The 23,418-nt window shown below is 45.1% G+C and overlaps 1 protein-coding gene across 2 annotated transcripts; it reads left to right on the top strand.

The window, feature by feature from the left end:
• Positions 1–552: 552 nt before the first annotated feature.
• On the top strand, positions 553–22,159 carry PPP1R8 (protein phosphatase 1 regulatory subunit 8). Of its 2 annotated transcripts, XM_017856452.1 has the most exons (7): positions 553–701; positions 2,560–2,620; positions 8,712–8,865; positions 11,319–11,536; positions 13,502–13,646; positions 17,336–17,400; positions 20,721–22,159. In XM_017856452.1, exons 1-7 carry the CDS (start codon positions 646–648, stop codon positions 21,072–21,074), a joined length of 1,053 nt encoding a protein of 350 aa, XP_017711941.1. In that variant the 5' UTR covers positions 553–645; the 3' UTR covers positions 21,075–22,159. The 2 variants fall into 2 exon arrangements, with proteins under 2 accessions (XP_017711941.1, XP_017711942.1); XM_017856453.1 differs by lacking the exon at positions 11,319–11,536 and having other exon boundaries at positions 624–701.
• The last annotated feature ends 1,259 nt before the right edge of the window (positions 22,160–23,418 follow it).

Raw genomic sequence — 23,418 nt, 5'->3', positions numbered from 1 at the left:
TTTTTTTTTTTTTTTTTTTTTTTTTTTTTTTTGAGACGGAGCCTCGCTCTGTTGCCCTGGCTGGAGTACAATGGCGCGATCTCGGCTTACTGCAACCTCCGCCTCCCGGGTGCAAGCGATTCTCCTGCCTCAGTCTCCCAAGTGGCTGGGATTACAGGCATGTGCCACTACGCCCGACTAATTTTTGTATTTTTAGTAAAGACGGGGTTTCACCATGTTGGCAAGGCTGGTCTCGAACCCCTGACCTCCAGTGATCCGCCCGCCTCAGCCTCCGAAAGTGCTGGGATTACAGGCGTGAGCCATCGCGCCCGGCTTAGTCCCATGATTTTAGAGCCCAGAAGCGTTTGCAGGAGGACGCAGGGAGAGACTGACTCCCCTCCCTACAAAGCCGCTTTTCCTTTGATACTTCCTGGCCAAGGAAAACCATACACCGGACACTTCCAGAGACGGCCAACTCGCACAAACGGTGGGGAAAAAAAAAAATCCCAAAACCTCCTCTGTCCCCACTAGAAGCACCGCCCCCCGTACGCGCGTGCGTGCGTGAGCGTGCGTACGCACAGGCTGCTGGGATGCCGCTTTTCCCTGTGCGGTCTTCCAGTTTCCCGGCGTGCTTCGGGCCCGCCAAATGGGAGGGGGAGACGCAAGATGGCGGCAGCCGCGAACTCCGGCTCCAGCCTCCCGCTGTTCGACTGCCCAACCTGGTGAGTGGCGGGGCGGCCAGGGCTAGAGTGGCCTGGCCGGAGCTAGCCTGGGCTGGAAGGGCGGCTCTTTTTTTACTTTTCTGCTGCGAGCCGAACAGCTCAGAAATCCTGGAATGGTTGAGGAAAAACTGTTCGCTGCACCGGGCCGGGCGACGTGTCGAAGAACCGAGAGCCTGGAGCCCAGGCCCAGGAACTGAAGAAACACGGGGTTGGGGGCTCAAAGGCGCTCACTTAGGCAGCCCCTTTGAGCGATTAGCCAGTCGCTGGAGCGCTTTGAGGCCTTTGCCCGAACTTACGCCCAACTCCTGACTGAGTGCCTGGTGCTCTCATGGAGCATCGTACCTGGCCCCTTCCTGTACGTCCCGAGCGCTCTCGAGCCAACCCCGGCCCCAACCCTACCTCTGAGCCCCGCATCCCTCTTTGGTTGCTGCATCTCTCGTGCGGCACTTTTCTGTCTGCCACAGAGAACACGAGGGTAGGTTAGCGCCCTCCCTGCCCTCAGGGAGCTCCCAGTCTGTGGCACGAGTAGGCATTAGTAATGGCTGGCATGAACCCTTTTTATCCCTTCGAAAGTTCTTGGGAATAATGAAATAATTTGGCCTTTGAGTAGGGTACAAGTTGAATAAATATGAATTACCTTACAAGGAAACGCTTCTGAATTAAGAGTTTTTTTCTGCTGTAGCTCATCGCAGTGTATTGTTTGTTACTTGTCTCTGTCTCCCGTTATATTGCCATCCTCAAGGGCAAAGACTGCATCTTTGTATTCCCAGCTCCAAGGCCTGAGTCAGGCACATACAGAAAGTATATTTTGGATGTAACATTCCTCCTTTTTCCTGGACAAAATGGCCTTTTGTCCGGTGCACTGTCCTTTCCATAGAGGAGGGGTTGGGGCAGGATTGAGATGACTGTGTTGCATCTTCAGTTAGCTAGACAAGGATAGGTTTTTTTCATGTGCAAATCTAGAGGTTCTAGTGAGGTGGTTCTTTTTTCTAACTTCAAATTAGCAAACCCAAAAAGCAAGCAAATGTGTGGCTATTTTCTGGATCACTTTGCACTTTTGTAATGGTTGCTTCAGTCTACAAATTCTATATCCGTTTTGATCCCTCGCTGTATTGATTTCAAACTTGGACCAATACAGCAAACATAGTTAGAAAGCACTGTTTTGAGATCACCTACCCTTTCCTTAGGGTCTGGTAGGTACCAGGCACTGTTAGGTGCTTTGACATATGTGAGTCTCCCTTGAATGATATGGCTGTAGGAGTATAGAGGAAACTTACTTCCCTTCATCATGCTGTTGTAGAAAGACCTGTTCAAGGGTAACATATTCATTTGGTACCTGGTTTCATGGGGCATGATTTTGTATTGCCCTGGTTCCCTAATTATGCACCTCTGATTTGGTCTCAGAGCTCAGGACAGTACTCTTTGCTTATTTTGTGATGAGACTAATCTTGATCAGCCCCAAACAGCAACTAATTTATTCGATCTTTATATGATATTGGAGTAGGGGTAAATTTCAGATTCAAACTCCAGGTGACCAGACCACTCCAGCTATCGTACTTGCACTCTATATGCAGCTCTTTCTCTGAGGTGAAGATCCAGTGTTAAAATGTAGGTTTCTTGGTGCTGCTCTAAATACAGATCCACTAAAATCTGTTTCAGAGCAGTTGAATCACTAGGGAAGTAAGTGTCAAACGTAGAATGGAGCTGTAATAACACTGAAGTGGATGACATTTCTGCTTGAGCATGAACTAATTATAGGCTGGCTGGTAGGAGAGCTGCAATGTTGAATGGGACAATGATTGTAAATTGCATTTATAAACTCATCCTGAAAATGCTTTTTTCTATTTTTATTTTTCAGGGCAGGTAAGCCCCCTCCCGGTTTACATCTGGATGTAGTCAAAGGAGACAAACTAATTGAGGTATGGAAATACATGTCTTCCTTTTTTGCCCACCACACTGAAGATTTTTGCCAGTGACTCACTTTTCCACCCACTCTCCTGTGCTTTGTTTTCCAGCAATGCTACTTTCTTTCATCTTGATTTTTTTTTCTGTTGAAAGCACATGGTGACATCACACACTTAAAGCTTGTATCTACCACAGACACTCACTTTTTTGTGACTTCTCTCAAATGAATGGTTTTAATAGGTCATGCGTCCTGTGGGCCCCAGTCAAACTGGAAGCCCTGTTAGCTTGGTTAATTCCCTCTCCCTGAGTACATGGAGTTGTGTAAACTGTCCAAGGTATACAGTAACTGAAGAAAGTGAACGATACATGTTGAGTTTAACTTTTAAGTTAATTTTAAGAGATTCAGGCCCAACTCCTTATAAGAAGTATGGTAAACTAAGAAGGCACTTACTCAAAAAGATAATGGAATTGTGGTGAAATTCATTAATTGATTCTTTGAAAACATGTATTGAGTGTTTACTATGTGCCAGTTACAGTGCTTGGCTTACAGATTGCAGCAGTAAGCAAAACCAACATGATTTCTCTCCTCAAGTCGTCCAGTGGAAGAGACAGAATCACACCAAAAAATTACATAGTTATATTTGAATTAAGTACTATAAAAGTTTAGCAGAATTCCAGCTTTTATACAAGCCTCTAGAGAGAACACCACATAGGAGTTCAAGAGAACGTGAGTTTTTATTAGCTATTAGTTTGTGTAAATTTTTTATAATCCTTCTGGTATTATTTATTTACCAAGAGATGGATATTAAGCCCACCATGACCATGTAGCTGTGAGTCTCCCTGTATTAGACCAATTTTATATTTGCTTGCTCAGCTAGAATTTAGGTTCAAGGCCCCATTATTGAATGCAGTTTTTTCCTTGTGGTTTTTTGGTATTTAATAAAAATGTTGCAGTTCCATGGTTGCTAGATTGAAAAGCTATCTGAGATCTTTTGAAGGTTACTCTGTAAATATATTGTTATCACTTTTGGGATGTTGTAGACATGACCAGGTATTTTGCAAAGTATTAAGGCATGCATGAGTTTTAATGATTTCTCCTGTTATGAATACATCATGGACTCAGCTAGTCACAGAGAGCCCCTTTGTCATGGGTTCTTCAATCTTAAAGATTTAAAACTTCAAGATTATTCAAAGAAATAATTTAGCTAAAATATCTGTAAAACTTTTTCTTACTATAGATTGTTCCACAGTTACAAAATATTTGTTGCTAAATAGCACAAAGCTTGAAGACATACAGAGATTTGTTTTATTACTAGAATTTAGCAAATCTTTAGTTTGCAACAGGAAGAAACAGACAGGGTTGCCTAGTCTTAATGATAACATCACATTCCTTTGTGGAATAATTGGTATTATATTTTCAAAACATTCTAACTTGCTAGATACTCCTCTGATCATTGGTTTCTATTAGCTGATAACGTTCTCTTTCGGTGTTGTTAAGTGTGCTGAGTTGCCACAAACTTGTCAAGTTACAATCCTCAGACATCACTGTATTCTTCAGAGGTGTAGACCTGAGATGTGCTTATTTTTAGATTTAAACTTAATCAGCACTTGATACTAACCTAGCTATCTATATCCTAGCCTTGTATCAAAGGCTTGTGATGTGTTGTGATAGCTGGGTTTAAGAAGTGCAACATTAAAACAAAAGCCATGAGTCTTTTAAGCCCAGTGTGTAAAGATACACTCTGAGTTATAACTCAGAGGCACAACTGGATAGCGGTACTGGCCATAGCTAGTCAAGAAGCTATGACTTTAGTGACTGTTGAAAGCCAGTGCATTATTTCACTCACTTGCACAGAAGCAGCACATTGTTCAACATCTGACACATTTCCTTGGTTCTGAGACATACTGTTTTCTGTTAAAATTACATTCATCTTGGCCAGGCGCAGTGGTGGCTCACGCCTGGCCTCCCAGCACTTTGGGAGGCCGAGGCGGGCAGATCACGTGAGGTCAGGAGTTCAAGACCAGCCTGGCCAGCATGGCAAAACCCCGTCTCTACTAAAAATAAAAAAAATTAGCCAGGTGCAGTGGCACACACCTATAATCCTAGCTACTTGGGAGGCTGAGGCAGGAGAATCACTTGAACCCAGGAGACAGAGGTTGCAGTGAATGGAGATTGCACCGTTGCACTGCAGCCTGGGCGACAAAGCAAGACTCCATCTCAGGGGGAAAAAAAAAATCATTTTAACATTTCTGTAATTGGGATGCCTTTAATCCTGAATGTGTACATTTAATTTGGAGGCCCTCTCTTTTTTCCTCTCAAATCCCTAAATCTCTAGTATGTCTATTGGCACCCTAGATTCATAGAAATTTAGTCATTGTTATTTTAGAGCCCAAGAGCTGGTGGTCTTTCATATTCCTTCAGCCCAATCTGTGAGCACTGTGGTTAGCAAATTTAAGTTTGTGACAGCATAATCCATGTGCATATAAATATGAATGAGAAGTGCAATGAGATTCAGCTCGAATAGCTATTAGAGAGAACAAGTTGTTGAAATTTCTGGGCTCTCTCTTAATCCTGAAATAATGTCTTGTTTTTAACTCAAGTCTTAAAAACCTTGGTCAAAGCAGATATGAAGGTGACTGACTGATCTCCTGTCAGGCTGTTGTTGAATCTTGGTTCTCCATAGTAGTATGGGCCCAGAACAAGCTCTTCCAGCAGCAGATAGGCACTGCCAGATAGCGTTTCCCAGAGGTGACCCACATATCCAAGCTAGCCTGAATTAATTGAACCTTAAGGCTGAGCTTGAAAGAAACTGGCTAAGTGATTGTTTAAGGAAAAGAGTGTGACCCACAGTACTTATTCTCTTCTTAAAATATTCCTTGCCATATGGTGCATTTTTTGATGTAAGCAGAATGAAGAAAATATATAATGTAGTGGTTAAAACAGCTTAGACTCTGAAGCCAGACAAATCTGAATTTCTAACCCAGCCCACAAGTATCTAACTGTGTGAACTTGAGTATGTTAATTTCTTTATGCTTCAATTTTGTCATTTATAAAAATAGGAAGAGAATAGTGTTACCCACCTCATAGGGTGGTTGTGAGGATGAAATGATATAACGTAAAACTCATGGCATAGTGTGTGGCATAGAAGCGCCTAGCAGTTGTTACTGTAATCAGTGTTGAAAGTGTGCTTGCATGAGGTGTATCTTTTGGTTTTATAAGGGGAGAATAGTAGCCCATTGTGAGTTAAAGGACTTAGCCAGGAATGAAATACAAGCTTCTTGATTCCCAGCCTGGTACTAACTTGACTATACTCTACTTAGCTTTGTGCTATATTTTCTCAGGAATTTTAGGAGTATAGTGTGAAATGTGAACTAGAGTTTAGTGAGACCTCATGTTTAAAGGAAAAACACAGCATACCCAAATGACAGTTACTCCTCAAGTGCTCACACTAGATTACTAGACCACTAGCAGTGGAAGAAGCATTAGCAATAATTCATCTAGAGTCCTTCATCTATAACAGTTCAGTTTATAACCGATCTGTGGCAAAGGCTTTACGGATCCAGGATTAAAAGAAATATAAGGACAGGTATAGCAAGTTTTTTATTTTTATTTTTTTGTTTGCTTGTTTTTGTTTGTGAGACAGGGTCTCGCTCTGTCGCCCAGGCTGGAGTGCAGATCTTGACTCTCTGCAAGCTCCGCCTCCCGGGCTCACACCATTCTTCTGCCTCAGCCTCCCAAGTAGCTGGGACTACAGGCGCCTGCCACCACGCCTAATTTTTTTTTTTTTTTTTTTTTTTGTATTTTAGTAGAGATAGGGTTTCACTGTGTTAGCCAGGATGGTTTTGATCTCCTGACCTCATGATCCGCCCGCCTCGGCCTCCCAAAGTGCTGGGATTACAGACATGAGCCACCGCACCCAGTCAGCAAGTTTTTTATAAAAGCTAAATTCAACTCAGGTGTAGCACAGTGGCTAATACCTGTAATCCCAGCACTTTGGGAGGTTGAGGCTGGCAGTTCATCTGAGGTCAGGAGTTCAAGACCAGCCTGGCCAACATGGTGAAACCCCATCTCTACTAAAAATGCAAAAATTAGTCGGGTGTGGTGGTGGGTGCCATTAATCTCAGCTACTCAGGAGGCTGAGGTAGGAGAACCACTTCAACCTGGGAGGTGGAGGCTCCAATGAGCTGAGATTGCACCAGTGCACTCTAGCTTGGATGACAGAACAAGACTGTCTCAAAAACAAACAAAAATACTTTGGGGCTATAGCAGCATGATTAGATTAGAAATAGGTGTTTACGCTTCATTCCTTTTCCAAATACACATTTGAATATTTTCTGAGAAGCAATCTTATACATTTTTTTCAGTTTCACTAGGCTAAAAGCAATCTTGTTACTTTATAGACATGCATTGTGCTTCTTGTTTCCTAACTGATCTAAAATTAAGATCCAACAGAACCTTTTTTCAGAAGCCTGCCACTCTTAATTCAATTGTCAATCTCAGGCCGGGCACAATTCTGTTGTTGATCTTAGGCTGGGCACGGTGGCTCACCCCTGTAATCCCAGCACTTTGGGAGGCTGAGGCGGGCCGATCATGAGATCAGGAGATCAGTACCATTCTGGCTAACACAATGAAACCCTGTCTTTACTAAAAATACAAAAAATTAGCTGGGTGTGGTGGCACGTGCCTGTAGTCCCAGCTACTCGGGAGGCTGAGGCAGGAGAATGGTGTGAACCTGGGAGGCGGAGCTTGCAGTGAGCCAAGATCACGCCATTGCACTCCAGACTGGGTGACAGAATGAGATTCTGTCTCAGAAAAAAGAAAAGAAAAGAGTTGTTGATCTCTTGGGGGCAGGCCACTTATGTCTAATAGAATTAAGAGAAGTTGGGCTGGGCACAGTGGGTGGCTCACGCTTGTAATCCCAGCACTTTGGGAAGCCAACGAGGGTGGATCACGAGGTCAGGAGAAGGAGACCATCCTGGCTAACACAGTGAAACCCCGTCTCTACTAAAAATACAAAAAATTAGCTGGCCGTGGTGGTGGGCACCTGTAATCCCAGCTACTCGAGAGGCTGAGACAGGAGAATCGCTTAAACCTGGGAGGCAGAGGTTGCAGTGAGCCAAGATCACGCCATTGCACTCCAGACTGGGTGACAGAGCGAGATTTTGTCTCAAAAAAAAAAAAAAAGTTGGCCCACCACAGTGGCTCACACCTGTAATCCCAGCACTTTAGGAGGCTGAGGTGGGCAGATCATGAGGTCAAGAGTTCAAGACCAACCTGGCCAGTATGATGAAACCCCGTCTCTACTAAAAATACAAAAATTAGGCCGGGCTCAGTGGCTCACGCCTGTAATCCCAGCCCTTTGGGAGGCCGAGATGGGCAGATCATAAGGTCAGGAGTTTGAGACCAGCCTGGCCAACATGGTAAAACCCCATCTCTACTAAAGGTACAAAAAATTAGCCGAGCATGGTGTCATGCACCTGTAATCCCAGCTGCTTGGGAGGCTGAGGCAGGAGAATCGCTTGAACCCAGAAGGTGGAGGTTGCAGTGAGCCGAGATTACACAATTGTACTCCAGCCTGGGTGACAGGGTGAGACTCTCTCTCTCAAAAAAAAAAAAAAAAAAAAAAAAGCTGAACTTGGTGGTGCACGCCTATAGTTCCAGCTACTTGGGAGGCTAAGGCAGGAGAATTGTTTGAACCCAGGAAGCAGAGGTTGCAGTGAGCCGAGATCGTGCGACTGCACTCCAGCCTGGGCAACAGAGCGAGACTCCATCTCAGAAACAAAAAAGAGAAAGAGAAGTTATTTTCATACCAACACTAGACAATTAAACACTATATTGAGGAGATGAATTGCCATCCATTCTCAAAAAAAATGTTATTTTAGTAAATTATTCTGAGTGCTTTATGTTGAAGAATAACGGGAGATATTTTTTTTCTCCTTGGAATGGATTTTTCTTTTTTGGATGCAAGGAGATGGAGTTATTACTCAAATCAATCTAATGGAAAGGAATTTTATCTACTCAAGATTCTCTATTTGATTGGAAGAGTTTTTGGTAAATGCTGTTGAAACAAGATTTAAGTAATATTTAATTTAATATTTATTTAGAAACTGATTATTGATGAGAAGAAGTATTACTTATTTGGGAGAAACCCTGATTTGTGTGACTTTACCATTGACCACCAGTCTTGCTCTCGGGTCCATGCTGCACTTGTCTACCACAAGCATCTGAAGAGAGTTTTCCTGATAGATCTCAACAGTAGTAAGTAACTCCCTCCCAATTCACATGTTATCTTTGGGCGATATGAAAATGCTCTTTGGGTTCTTTAGTTTGGAAATTATGTTTTATGGAAAAAGTTAATGTTTGGTTTTAAATCCACCCTTCTCTATTTCTGTGATTTTTCTGTTTTCCTGAGATAATTGATAACTGACTGTGGAGAGAACAGGGGTTTGGGGAGCTGTCCTGGGGGAATCAATAAGCAAATATGAGCTGGGTGTGGGGGCGCACACCTGTAGCTACTCAGGAAGCTGAGGCAGGAGGATCACTAGAGCCCAGGAGTTCAAGACTGCAGTGAGCTGTGATCACACCACTGCACTCCAGTCCGGGTGACAGAACAAGACCTCATCTCTTAAAAGCAAACAAACAGGCCGGGCGCGGTGGCTTACGCCTGTAATCCCAGCACTTTGGGAGGCCGAGGTGGGCGGATCACGAGGTCAGGAGATCGAAACCATCCTGGCTAACATGGTGAAACCCCGTCTCTACTAAAAATACAAAAAAATTAGCCGGGCTTGGTGGCGGGCACCTGTAGTCCCAGCTGCTCGGGAGGCTGAGTCAGGAGAATGGCGTGAATCCGGGAGGCGGAGCTTGCAGTAAGCTGAGATCACGCCACTGCACTCCAGCCTGGGTGACACAGCGAGACTCTGTCTCAAAACAAACAAACAAACAAACAAAAAAGAGCTGGGTGCAGTGGCTCACTCCTATAATCCCAGCACTATGGGAGGCCGAGGTGGGCGGATCACCTAAGGCCAGGAGTTTGAGACGAGCCTGGCCAATATGGTGAAACCTCGCCTCTACCAAAAATACAAAATTAGCTGGGGGTGGCAGCGGGTGCCTGTAATTCCGGCTTCTCAGGAGGCTGAGGCAGGAGAATCGCTTGAACGCAGGGGGTGAAGGTTTCAATGAGCCGAGATCGCGCCACTGCACTCTGGCCTGGGCAACACAGCAAGATTCTGTCTCAAAAAAAAAAAAAGGAAAAGGAAAAAGGCACCCAGGAACTATCGACCATGCATGTTCAAGTGTTTATAGAACCATAATAAATTGTGATTCCGTTTAAGCAGAAGCTATGATTAGCTCCATTAATGTAATAGAGCAGCAATATAGGGCATTTTAAGAAAGCTTGTCTTGAGGAAAATTTCATTATTCTGGTTCTTTATTCCATCTCTGTTTTGTTTTGACTATGAATAATGCCAGTTTCAATTCCATAAGCAAGGCCAGGCATGGTGACTCACACCTGTAATCCCAGCACTTTGGGAGGCTGATGTCAGTGAATCTCTCAAGCCCAGGAGTTCAAGACCATCACGAGCTATGTAACGAGACCCCTGTCTCTACAAAAAATACAAAAAATTAGCCCTGTATTGTGGAGTGCGCTTATGGTCCCAGCTGCTTGGGAGGCTTAAGTGGGAGGATTGTTTGAGCCCAGGAGGTGGAGGTTGCAATGAGCCATTGTAGCACGACTGTACTCCAGTCTGGGTGACGGAGCAAGTCCTGCCTCAAAAAATAAAAATAATCCATAAGTATTAATTAATTGGAGTATCCATAAGCATACACCAATTAATAAGAGTTTAAACTTCGCATAAGATAATCCACAGAAATGCAATTGAGATTTAACTGCATGGGGCTCTGAAATTTGTTCATTTTGCCCATGTGTGAATACAGTGTAAAATGTAAAGGGTCCTGCTTCTTGGGAATATCATGTTGGATTCCACCACTCTCCTCCTACCACACACAAACATACACTCGCACATCACCCTCATCTGCTTGTGTAACGGTCTTGGAGAGCTTTGTCTCGCAAATACTTATCTTTTCTCTCCCATTTTATGCAGAATGCCAACAGGGGAAAATATTCAGAATCTATAGTAGGATTTTGGCTTGCTTTGGCATTGATATTGCACCTGTTTCAGCCAAGCTCTTTCTTGTCCTGGGGATAACCTAAGCATAACTGCCACCAGGCCAGGAATTTCTCTATTCCTTTGACTTGGGGCTGGAGAGGGAAAACTACAGTGAAGCTCAGCTCCTGTTTTGGGAGGCATGGCTTCTGCTGGGTTGGAGCCATTCTTGTTTGACCTAGAATGGAGCCAAGCCTGTGTGGCAGCAGGGAACGGGCAGTGGTATTTGTTATTTGGGGGAACAACAGGTCTGAGGATATAAGAAACCCACTGAGGAGATTCAAGGCTCAGTGAAGGAGTTTCCTTCTCACTGTAACACATGATGGATGTGGTGGACCCGGTGCCATTTTCGTTTTTTAAAAAGCTGGAATTTTCTGACCACGATCCTGACTATGGCATTTTTAAAATAAATTAAAGACAGACAAAAAAGCAAAACTGATGTGCTGGGGGGAAGCTGACCTCATAAGAGAGTTGGCGATCATACTCTCCCTTCTAAAACTCGGGTTGTTTTTGTTTTCCCCCTTACGTTTCTGATTTGGTTGTTCCCAGCACACGGCACTTTCTTGGGTCACATTCGGTTGGAACCTCACAAGCCTCAGCAAATTCCCATCGATTCCACGGTCTCATTTGGCGCATCCACAAGGGCATACACTCTGCGCGAGAAGCCTCAGACATTGCCATCGGCTGTGAAAGATGAGAAGATGGGTGGAGAGGATGATGAACTCAAGGGCTTACTGGGGCTTCCAGAGGAGGAAACTGAGCTTGATGTAATTCCCTGTTTATGTCATTGTTTTGTCTTTGGGGACCCTGGTTTTTGGAGTATATAGCTGTTCTATGTAGCTGGAAATGCCATTGACTTAGCAGCAGGGGATTCTCTTGAGTCCAGTAATGGGCCTTTGGCAATCTGATGTGGCCAGCTGTGACACCTCTCAGAGGGCCACGTTGTATGGATTTGGTTGTGTATCACCAGGCCTAACAAGGAGGCTGGGTCACAGCCACTAGACCCCTTGAACTGTTTTGTGCACGTTCACTGGCTGTTACAAGCTAAGACTAGAAGCTACATTTCTCTGTCCCTTGACTGCTTAGAGCTAATGCTGTCCAAGGTGGTAGCCACTAACAATATTAAAGTATTATGTAGTCACATAAGACTGGTGGCTGCCGTGTTGCATAGTGTAAAGAGAGAATGTTTTCATCCTCACAAAAAGTTCTGTCAGACAGCACTGGCTTGGAGAGACTGACACTTTCATTCATTTATATAGCTTTTTTTGGTGCTATCTGAACAGCTCAGGAATCTTCTGAATAGAACCAGACTGCTTTTGTTCTTATGGGCCTCACTGTCCTGAGGGCCATGAATTTTATAAGATTTAATTTTAAGGTGCTGGAAGTTTTCCTTTTTTGAGGCTGACCCCAGTAGTTTGGTGTGGCTATAGTCCTTTACATGTCTTGTCACTGCACTGGTGTGATTGGTCTGTTCAGATAGACCAAATGCAATCATGTCCTTAACCACCGACCCGCATTTACTATTCCTGTACACCAAGGCAGTTTCCTAGCTCTTAGGAAGAAAAGCACAATAGAAATTCTACAATTTAGGCCGGGCACAGTGGCTTATGAGCGCCTGTAATCCCAGCACTTTGGGAGGCTGAGGTGGGCGGATCACCTGAGGTCAGGAGTTCGAGACCAGCCTGACCGACAATGGAGAAACCCCATCTCTACTAAAAATACAAAAAAGTAACTGGGTGTGGTGGCGCATGCCCGTAATCCCAGCTACTCAGGAGGCTGAGGAGGAGAATCGCTTGAACCCGGGAGGTGGAGGTTGTGGTGAGCCAAGATTGCGCCATTGCATTCCAGCCTGGGCAACAAGAGTGATACTCCATCTCCAAAAAAAAAAAAAAAAGAAAAATTGTACAATTAAGAAGTCGTTTTGTTTTGAAGAAGTGGCTTCATAGCCAGGGACCTTGTTGGCAGTCACTGTTGCCCATTTCCCCTTCAGGCCGCCTCTATCCAGGCTGCTGCTGTGCTTCCATGGCTTTTAGTTCAGTATGTTAGGTACTCCCTGGATCTTCATTCTTAAGACATTTAGAATATCTCAAACTGGTGGTTTGTACCAGCAAGGAATAATTTCAGTGGATTGGGAAGAGGCAAGCAACAGAGCTAAGGTCATGTTAATTATTGAGATAGTTATTTATAGAACTGGGGCCAGACACAGGATGGGGAATGACAAAATATTAACGCCAAAATTAAGTGCACTAGCAGTGTCCTTAATTTTAAAGGAGAAAGCTACTAGAAAAGAAGCAGCTAATTGTCCTTTTTCATCTCAATTTTGTTACTTAAAAACAATTCTTGGTGTTCCTCCCAGCCACATTTCCTTTTAATTCTCAGCTTGTGTGGGCATGAAGACATGATAGCCTTTCTTCAACAACAACAACGAAACACAACTCAAGGGTATTTGCACAGATGACCTGTTCTCAGCTCAAGGCCCTTTACCTCCTTTTGAATATCACTGCCCCACTAGTCAGTGAGGATGTTCCACATTCTTTCTAATGAGACTTGAGACTTGTTAGTATTAGTAGTCTCAGGACAGTATGAATCTTCTCTAAATGCAGAAGAGTCTCAACTCCCTTTGGAGGTCAAGATTAGCCCCTCACGCCTTCCTGACCTTTATTTAGTATGATTTTCTCCATCAGATTCCCTTTATACTGACTGCTGTCTTTCCTGTATGAACCCTGGCTTAGAACCTGACAGAGTTCAACACTGCCCACAACAAGCGGATTTCTACCCTTACCATTGAGGAGGGAAATCTGGACATTCAAAGACCAAAGAGGAAGAGGAAGAACTCACGGGTGACATTCAGTGAGGATGATGAGATCATCAATCCAGGTGAGGTATCTTCCTAGTTTATTCTGATGAAAAAGCTGTGGTTGGCTCGGGCGCAGTAGCTCATGCCTGTAATCCCAGCACTTTGGGATGCCGAGGAGGGTGGATCACTTAAGGTCAGGAGTTCAAGACTAGCCTGGCCAACAAGGTGAAACCCCATCTCTACTTAAAAAAAAAATACAAAAATTAGCTGGGCTTGGTGGTGCTCGCCTGTAGTCCCAGCTACTTGGGAGGTTAAGGCAAGAGAATTGCTTGAACCCAGGAGGCAGAAGTTGCAGTGAGCCGGGATTGCACCATTACACTCCAGCCTAGGTGACAAAAAAAAAAAAAAAAAAAAAAAGAAAAGCTGTGGTTGGTCAGGCATAGTGGTTCACGCCTGTAATCCCAGCACTTTGGGAGGCTGAAGTTGGCGAATTGCTTGAGGCCAGGATTTCGAGACCAGGGTGGCCAACGTGGCAGAACCCTGTCTCTAAAAAAATTCAAAAATCAGCCAGGCGTGATAGCACACACCTGTAGTCTAAGCTACTCAGGAAGCTGAGGTGGGAGAATCGCTTGAACCTGGGAGGCAGAGGTTGCAATGAGCCAAGATCGTGCCACTGCACTCCCACCTGGGTGACAGAGTGAGGCTGTCTTCAAAAAAGAGTTTCCAGGGTTGGACCTAGAAATGTATGTATTTTTTAGTTTTACTTTGGTGTGTGTGTAAGAGACAAGATCTCATTTTGTCGCCCAGGCTAGAGTGCAGTGGCACAGTCACGGCTCACTACAGCCTTGACCACCCAGGCACAGGTGATCCTCCCACCTCAACCTCCTGAGTATCTGGGACAACAGGTGCATGCCACCACGCTCAGCTAATTGTGATATGTTTTGTAGAAATGAGGTTTCATCATGTTGCCCTGGCTGGTCTTGAACTCCTGAGCTTAAGTGATCCTCCTGCTTCAGTCTCCCAAAGTACTGGGATTATAGGCATGAGCCCCCGTGCCTGGTTGAAATTTTATTTTTTATTTTTTATTTTTATGTATGTATTTTTCGAGATAGAGTCTCATTCTGTCACCTAGGCTGGAGTGCAGTGGCGCAACCTCGGCTCACTGCACCCTCCGCCTCCTGGGTTCAAGCGATTCTTCTGCCTCAGCCTCCCAAGTAGCTGGGATTATAGGCGCATGCCACCACGCCTGGCTAATTTTTTTGTATTTTTAGTAGAGACAGGGTTTCACCATGTTGGCCAGGCTGGTTTTGAACTCCTGACCTCAAGTGATCCGCCCTCGACCTCCCAAAGTGCTAGGATTACAGGTGTGAGCCACCATGCCCAACCCAAAATTTATACTTTTTAATGAGCTCCTGTTTGTACAACAGCCAGCAATTTGGGAACCACTGGACTAGACAAATTTCTTAAGTCTCTTTCAGGAGTGAGGATCTGATCTGCTCTGTTTTTCTCATTGAAAATTAGTGCCCTCAAGCTTTCTTAGGGAAGTGTGTTCAGTCAATATAGCATAGTGGTTAAGAGCACAGGCTCTGAAACCAGAGGGGCCATGAGAGAAGATTGGGATACCTTTTTAGAGACGTTGTCTCTTTCTCTTTTTTTTTTTTTTTTTTTTGAGACGGAGTCTTGCTTTGTCGCCCAGGCTGGAGTGCAGTGGCGCGATCTCAGCTTACTGCAAGCTCCGCCTCCTGGGTTCATGCCATTCTCCTGCCTCAGCCTCCCGTGTAGCTGGGACTACAGGCACCCGCCACCATGCCCAGCTAATTTTTTGTATTTTCAGTAGAGACGGGGGTTTCACCGTGTTAGCCAGAATGGTCTTGATCTGCTGACTTTGTGATCCGCCCGCCTCAGCCTCCCAAAGTGCTGGGATTACAAGTGTGAGCCACTGCGGACATTGTCTCTTTCTTTATGAGCTTGGATATTTTTTTCCTTTCTCTTCTATGTAGAAGCCATTTTTTCATTGAGCAGATATTGATAGTGAACATACTACCAGAGTGTCCTCTTTAAAGTCATGGATCCTAATACGTGAAAATCCAGACTTAAAGCAAATAAACCAGGGGCTAATTATAATTACTCAAATAACGATTCTTTTGTCTTCCAAGGGGATTTATGGGAGTGTTTCTTTCTTTCTTTCTTTTTTTGTTTTTTTTTTTTGAGATGGAGTCTCGCTCTGTCGCCCAGGCTGGAGTGCAGTGGCACAATCTCGGCTCACTGCAAGCTCCACCTCCTGGGTTCATGCCATTCTCCTGCATCAACCTCCCAAGTAGCTGAGACTACAGGTGCCCGCCACCATGCCCGGCTAATTTTTAGTATTTTTTAGTAGAGACGGAGTTTCACCATGTTAGCCAGGATGGTTTCAATCTCCTGACCTCATGATCCTGACCTCATGATCCGCCTGCCTCAGCCTCTCAAAGTGCTGGGATTACAGGCATGAGCCACCGTGCCCGGCTGGGAGTGTTTCTTTCAATAACAAGCGACCTCATTGAAAATAAGATTACAATATCTATTAGGGAAGCCATTCCTTCTCTATCACTATATTAAGTTAACTGGGGCTTGGAGTAGTTTTCTCTAGTAGTGGTACATAAGTTAGTGCCTCTGCCTGTTTCCACACATTCACCCTTCAGTGAGAAAACTCCACCATCCTTGGCGATCCAGCCTAGTCATCCCCTCTGCTCCAGAAACACTGTTGTGTACTTCTCTTGAAGCACCTTTGTGTGTTGTAGCCTGTCTGGCTCTGTAACTGTGAGTTCATCAAGGATGGGACAGTATCTTGCTCTTTATTTCCTGTGTAGACGGGGGTATCAGAGCCTTTAGTGCAAGTCTTGCTTATATACAGTTCAGGCCATTCAAGTCAAAAGGCCAGGTTAGGGGCCGGGCGCGGTGGCTCAAGCCTGTAATCCCAGCACTTTGGGAGGCCGAGACGGGCGGATCACGAGGTTCAGGAAAGACGACGACCAATCCCTGGCATATACGGTGAAACCTGTCTCTAACTTAAAAAAATACCAAAAATAGCCGGCGATCGAGGTGCGCCTGTAGTCAGCACTTGTGCTGAGCAGGAGAATGGCATAAAAACCTCGGAGGCGGAGCTTGCAGGGAGCTGAGATCCGCCAACGCACTCCAGCCTCGGGTGGCAGAGCAAGACTCCGTCCTCAAAAAAAAAAAAAAAAAAAAAAAAAAAAGGCCAGGTTCAGTTTGAAGCCCTGGCTTTGAATCCAAAATCCCTTTTTTTTTTTGCTAATAAGCAGGCATTAGCAAGGCATTTGGTATGTAACCTCTTGACATGTCATTGTTTTGTCACTGATATGGAACTGATAATGTCTACTCTTTTTTTCTTTCCCCTCAAAAGAGGGAAGTATAAAGAAGGGGAAAGAACTTGGGGAAAGGCAGCACAGCACAGTGGTGTAGATCACAGGCCTGATTCGAAGTACTTGGACTCAAGTCCTGGCTCCTGTCCTCTCCACCAGAGCAACTGGGCGAGTCACTTTGCTCCTCTAAGCCTCAGTTTGCTTTCTCATCTACTGAATGTTGATTGTGGTAGTACCTACGTCACAGGGTCTTTGTGAGGATTTAGCACAATGCCCAGCACCCAGGAAGCACTCTCTGTGTTTTACAATTTTAACATGAGTTGTTGTGATGGTTTGTTTGCAGTGACCCCTGTGCCCTTATTCCTCCCAGTAAAGTAGCAACCCAACCCTGCCCTCTTCTCTTTTTGCAGAGGATGTGGATCCCTCAGTTGGTCGATTCAGGAACATGGTGCAAACTGCAGTGGTCCCAGTCAAGGTAGGAAGCACATGAAATGCCATACAGTCTGTGTTTAAAAACTTGCTCTTTAGGCCAGGCACGTTGGCTCATGTCTGTAATGCGAGCACTTTGGGAGGCCGAGGCGGGCAGATCAAGAAGTCAAGAGATAGAGGCTGGGCACAGTGGCTCACACTTGTAATCCCAGCACTTTGGGAGGCCAAGGCAGGCGGATCACCTGAGTTCAGGAGGTGAAGACCAGCCTGGCCAACATGGTGAAACCCTGTCTCTACTAAAAATACAAAAATTGGCCGGGCGTGGTGGTGGGCCTCTGTAATCCCAGCTACTTGGAAAGCTAATGCAGGAGAATTGCTTGAACCTGAGAGGTAGAGGTTGCAGTGAGCCGAGATCACACCATTGCACTCCATCCTGGGCAACAGATCAAGACTCCGTCTCAAAAAAAAAAAGAGATCGAGGCCGGGCGCAGTGGCTCAAGCCTGTAATCCCAGCACTTTGGGAGGCCGAGACGGGTGGATCACGAGGTCAGGAGATCGAGACCATCCTGGCTAACACGGTGAAACCCTGTCTCTACTAAAATACAAAAAAACTAGCCGGGCGAGGTGGCGGGCGCCTGTAGTCCCAGCTACTCCGGAGGCTGAGGCAGGAGAATGGCGTAAACCCGGGAGGCGGAGCTTGCAGTGAGCTGAGATCCGGCCACTGCACTCCAGCCTGGGAGACAGAGCCAGACTCCGTCTCAAAAAAAAAAAAAAACAAACAAAGAGATCGAGACCATCCTGGCCAACATGGTGAAACCCTGTCTCTACTAAAAATACAAAAATTAGCTGGGTGTGGTGGCACATTCCTGTAGTCTCAGCTACTTGAGAGGTTGAGGCGGGAGAATCGCTGGAACCTGGGAGGCAGAAGTTGCAGTGAACTGAGATCGCGCCACTGCACTCCACCCTGGCAACCGAGGGAGACTCCGTCTCAAAAAAAAAAAATAACCTGCTCTTTATGTGCTATTGAGTGAGTGCTTAATTTTAAAATACATACCATGCTCCTCTCCCATTTCTCATTCTGTGGAAATGAAATCTATGTTTAGGGAATCCTGGAGTACCACAGAAAGGCAGCAGGTAACTAGCCAGCTTGATGTTTCATGTAAATCATGTGCAGTGTGAATCTGTAAATTAATTTTCCAGAGGGGCGCAGAGGGAAGCCCACCTTCTTTTGTCCTTTCTCTCTGGCCTCAAAATAAGCTGTTAGGTAGAGGAGATGCATTATTGCAGTAAAACACGATTTGTCCTGCCTTTATTTTATGGCAATGGCACAGATAGGGCTGTCAGCCCAGATGTGGATTAAGTTTAAAGATCAAGTATGTTGAAGAACCAAGAGGTAGAAGTTATGGAGATGCTCTGATCGTTCAACATGTGGAAGAACTACTAGATAGCCAGAACTGTCCAAACGGCAACACACTTCCCCTTAGAGTAGTGAGATCCCTGTTAATATTAAGAAGGTGATTAGAAGATGCTGGTTAGAGATGAGATAGAAATTGTTTGGCCGGGCGCGGTGGCTCAAGCCTGTAATCCCAGCACTTTGGGAGGCCGAGACGGGCAGATCACGAGGTCGGGGGATCGAGACCATCCTGGCTAACACGGTGAAACCCCGTCTCTACTAAAAAATACAAAAAACTAGCTGGACGAGGTGGCGGGCGCCTGTAGTCCCAGCTACTCGGGAGGCTGAGGCAGGAGAATGGTGTAAACCTGGGAGGCAGAGCTTGCAGTGAGCTGAGATCCGGCCACTGCACTCTAGCCTGGGCGACAGAGCGAGACTCCGTCTCAAAAAAAAAAAGAAAGAAAGAAATTGTTTTACTTTTTATAAAACAAAAAAAAATCTGTAGAATATATTAGACTAAATAAGATCTGTCAGAGTTCCTGCTTAGACTTTGTTTAATCCAGAAGGAGTATAGGCGTGAGGAGGATGTTTCACGAGCTTTAGTCTAGTGTGGAAAAGTAGATGATGTTTTTCTGTGGGACTCCATAATGCCCCTTGAGCTCTTTTTGTTATTGTTTTTATTCCTTTGGAATATTTTCTTGTCATTAAAGTATAAAATCATCAGGTATATAGTTTTATGTCAATTTTATTGCGGTATAATTTACATATAATAATGTTTACACATTTAAGTGTATAGTTTTGGAAAATATATGTGTAACCGCCACCATAATCAACATAGAGATTTTCCTCACTCCAAAAAGTTGCCTCGTGGCCGTTTGCAGCAGCCCACTCCTAGGCCCAGGCAGCCAGTAAATATTTTCTTCACTGTAGATTGGTTTTGCTCTCAGATTAATGTTTAAAAATTGGACACCAGGCCAGGCGCGGTGGCTCATGCCTGTCATCCCAGCATTTTGGGAGGCTGAGGCGGGTGGATCACCTGAGGTAGGGAGTGTGAGACCAGCCTGACCAACATGGAGAAACCCCGTCTCTACTAAAAATACAAAATTAGCCAGGCGTGGTGGCGCATGCCTGTAATCCCAGCTACTCCAGAGGCTGAGGCAGGAGAACGGCTTGAACCCGGGAGGTGGAGGTTGCTGTGAGCTGAGATGGCACCATTACACTCCAGCCTGGGCAACAAGAGTGAAACTCCGTCTCGAAAAAAAAAAATTGGACATCAAACATGAGGATACCAAATTTTTCCCCCTCAAAAAAAGGAAAAATATCTATTGCCATCTTTTATCGTTTCCATTTCCTAAAAGGGATTTTTTTAAAATGTTTTTTATTTTTGAGACAGTCTCACTCTGTCACCCAGGCTGGAGTGCAGTGGCACCATCTCAGCTCACTGCAACCTCTGCCTCAAGTGATTCTCGTGCCTCAGCCTCCCGAGTAGCTGTGATTACAGGAACCTGCCACCACGCCTGGCTAATTTTTGTATTTTTAGGAGGGATGGGGTTTTCCATGTTGGCCAGCCTGGTCTCGAACTCCTGATGTCATGTGTTCCTCCTAAAAGGTCATTTTAATATGAAAATAAGAAAGTGAGCTATGTGACTTTAGGGTAAAGAATAGTCATTAAAATTGATAGGTTTTACTTTATGTAAAACTCACAGCACCATCCTTCTTGGCTGATACAGGATGGTGAAAACTTTGTTATGGAGCAGTGTTGGGAACCATCATAGATGACTGGGAAGGTCTCTTCAAACCGTAAGATTTTAACACCATGAAATAGGTTGTCCGTAAAGGAGAACAGGCTAGAAGTTAGGAACCTTTCCCAAAGCCATTTTTCTAAGACTGGAATGGAAAAAGCTGACCACTCATGGGCCTCACCGCTTGTCTTCTCTCTCCAATCTCTCCCCTCTCCTCATCGTGAACTGTAGAAGAAGCGTGTGGAGGGCCCAGGCTCCCTGGGCCTGGAGGAATCAGGGAGCAGGCGCATGCAGAACTTTGCCTTCAGCGGAGGACTCTACGGGGGCCTGCCCCCCACACACAGTGAAGCAGGCTCCCAGCCGCATGGCATCCACGGGACAGCACTTATCGGTGGCTTGCCCATGCCATACCCAAACCTTGCCCCTGATGTGGACTTGACTCCTGTTGTGCCGTCAGCAGTGAACATGAACCCTGCACCAAACCCTGCAGTCTATAACCCTGAAGCTGTAAATGAACCCAAGAAGAAGAAGTATGCAAAAGAGGCTTGGCCAGGCAAGAAGCCCACACCTTCCTTACTGATTTGATATTTTTGGTCATGGAGAAGGGTGGGATTGGGTGGGAATGGGGTGGAAGGGTGATGGGGAGCTAATGAACTAGGGAGAAAAACTTTCCATGTGTGCAGTATCGTCTTTCAGAATGTCTCCTGGCATCCTAACCATGTAATATGAAAATTGGGGGTGGGGTTGAAATAGCCCATAAAGACCTGTCTTCACAACACTTGCAGTGTAAGAAAGGCTTCTTATATCCTTTTCAATAGACTGCCCTGGCTCTTTCCTAGGCCTTCCACTACCTCCTTTCTCCCACTTTCCAGGATCATTTTTATGTAAAGTCACATATCCCAGGCCCTCAGGTTGAATCCAGAGCTGTCGAGGTTACAGTAGCATCACCAGCCTTGGGGGTCCAGCAGCCTAATTTATATTCACTACCTTTGCAAGTCCCAGGTAGCAGAAGGGTTGCCATGGGTCTCAAATTGATCAAAAAGAAGACTTAGAAGTCTGCAGTTAAGTTGAGGTTTAAACTAAAAAATGTTTCCTTGGGTCAGTGGTTTTGAGGTCCAATAGTTAGGCTTTTCTCTTTTGTCCTTCCTCTTTTGGAGTGAAAACATTGCAATTTTCCTTCGTCTGACTGGTGCCATAGACACAGGTTTATAGTTTCAACTTATAGTATTGTTTGAACTCTACCTGTTTTTCTTGTCAAACCTGAGCACTCCACTTGCTGAAGTTTCTTATTTAATTCCAGAGTACTGTCCTCTACTCTAAGGCATTACTTTTAAGTGTATTATGAAGGCAATTTTCAAAGGATATAACCGGTTGGGGTAATTCAAAATAAAAAGGAAAAGATTTTTTTGCAAGTCACTGGTGTCTCTACGAGGAATTTTTAGATGTCAGTTTGGAGGCTCTTTCCCCCCCAATTGAGAGCTCTTGTTATTGAGAGCTCTGAGACTAGACCTGGCTAACAAACATAGGAGACAAAGTTAGGAAACATTGATACAAGCTTTGTACAGAGATTTGTACATTTGTGTAATAGGCCTTTTCATGCTTTATGTGTAGCTTTTTACCTGTAACCTTTATTACATTGTAAATTAAACGTAACTTTTGTCATTTGGGTGCGGTCTGTGAATTTGTGTTTCAGTCACTGATTGCCACTGCTGTCGGGGAATGTTTGCTAAAGGCACAGTCACTGAGCTTGGGAGGCAATGCTCCATCCCCATTTTATTACAAATAAAGATGCCCCTAAATGAGTGTGGAAATTCTAATGAGAGAATCTAGTCCCCAGACTGAAACACCACAAAGCAGCATCGGTTCGGAAGTGCTTGGTGCCCTTCATCAGGAGACCTCATGACAGGAGACCGGGCTTTAGGGCATTTGCATAAGCCCTGTCGCCCACCCTGCAGTCAGAGCTCTGTGCATTTGAGCCATAGCTTGGTGACACAGGAGCAAACGGAAGCTAAAGGTAAGTAAGTTTAGGAGGGATTTCAGCAAGAATTTGAATTGAAGGAATATGCCTGCATACAGAATCTGATTTGCAGTAAGTACAGTGTGTGTGTGAGACTTACATGTGGCTTTGGAATGAAGATGCCCACTAGGTTCCAGATCCTTGGGTCAAGTGCAGACTTGTAGCAGGAGCAGCCATTCTGAAGAACAGAAATTCTAACGTCAGCCGTGCAAGAGTTGACTTCCCCAGAGGGTCTATAAAAATGAGTGTCCCCATCAGAACAATACCTTCCTCTCATTATAGTGAAGATGGTACTGTTGGTAGTGCTGAACAATCACTGAGCACCTGCCTGCCTACAGCATGTCATCTAGTTCTCATAGCCCCGAGAGGAATTCTATTTCTGTCTGCATTTTATAGATGAGAAAACTGAGACTCAGACAAAATAAACTTCCCTATGAGCCCCCTGTACTGAAGACAGGATTGAAACTAGTCTGAATCCAGAGTTTAAGGTGGGGATATGCTTGGTCCATGGGTGGCGCACCCTTTAATTTTCGTATTTTTAGTGGAGACGAGGTTTCACCATGTTGGCCAGGCTCGTCTCAAACTTCAGTCCTCAGGTGATCCAACTACCTTGGCCTCCCAGAGTGCTAGGATTCCAGGCGTGAGCCCCCGAGTCTGGCCTGTTTTGTAGTTCTTTAAAAAATGTCCAAACTGGGCCGGGTGCAGTGGCTCATGCCTGTAATCCCAACACTTTGGGAGGCTCAGAGGGGCAGATCATGAGATCAGGAGATCGAGACCATCCTGACTAACACGGTGAAACCCCGTCTCTACTAAAAATACAAAAAATTAGCTGGGCGTTGTGGCGGGTGCCTATAGTCCCTGCTACTTGGGAGGCTGAGGCAGGAGAATGACCTGAACCCAGGAGGAGGAGCT

Source organism: Rhinopithecus bieti, unplaced genomic scaffold, assembly GCF_001698545.2.
Source record: "Rhinopithecus bieti isolate Rb0 unplaced genomic scaffold, ASM169854v2 scaffold_41082, whole genome shotgun sequence".
NCBI lineage: Eukaryota > Metazoa > Chordata > Mammalia > Primates > Cercopithecidae > Rhinopithecus > Rhinopithecus bieti.
This window is presented reverse-complemented; position numbering and strand designations above follow the sequence as displayed.

What these genes read in the sequence shown, in the direction of transcription:
- PPP1R8 (XM_017856452.1), top strand. Translation starts at nt 646, where the DNA reads ATGGCGGCAGCCGCGAACTCCGGCTCCAGCCTCCCGCTGTTCGACTGC. An exon ending in AGGAGGAAACTGAGCTTGAT is followed by an intron (nt 11,537 to 13,501) that starts GTAATTCCCTGT and finishes ACCCTGGCTTAG; the next exon opens with AACCTGACAGAGTTCAACAC. An exon ending in TGATGAGATCATCAATCCAG is followed by an intron (nt 13,647 to 17,335) that starts GTGAGGTATCTT and finishes CTCTTTTTGCAG; the next exon opens with AGGATGTGGATCCCTCAGTT.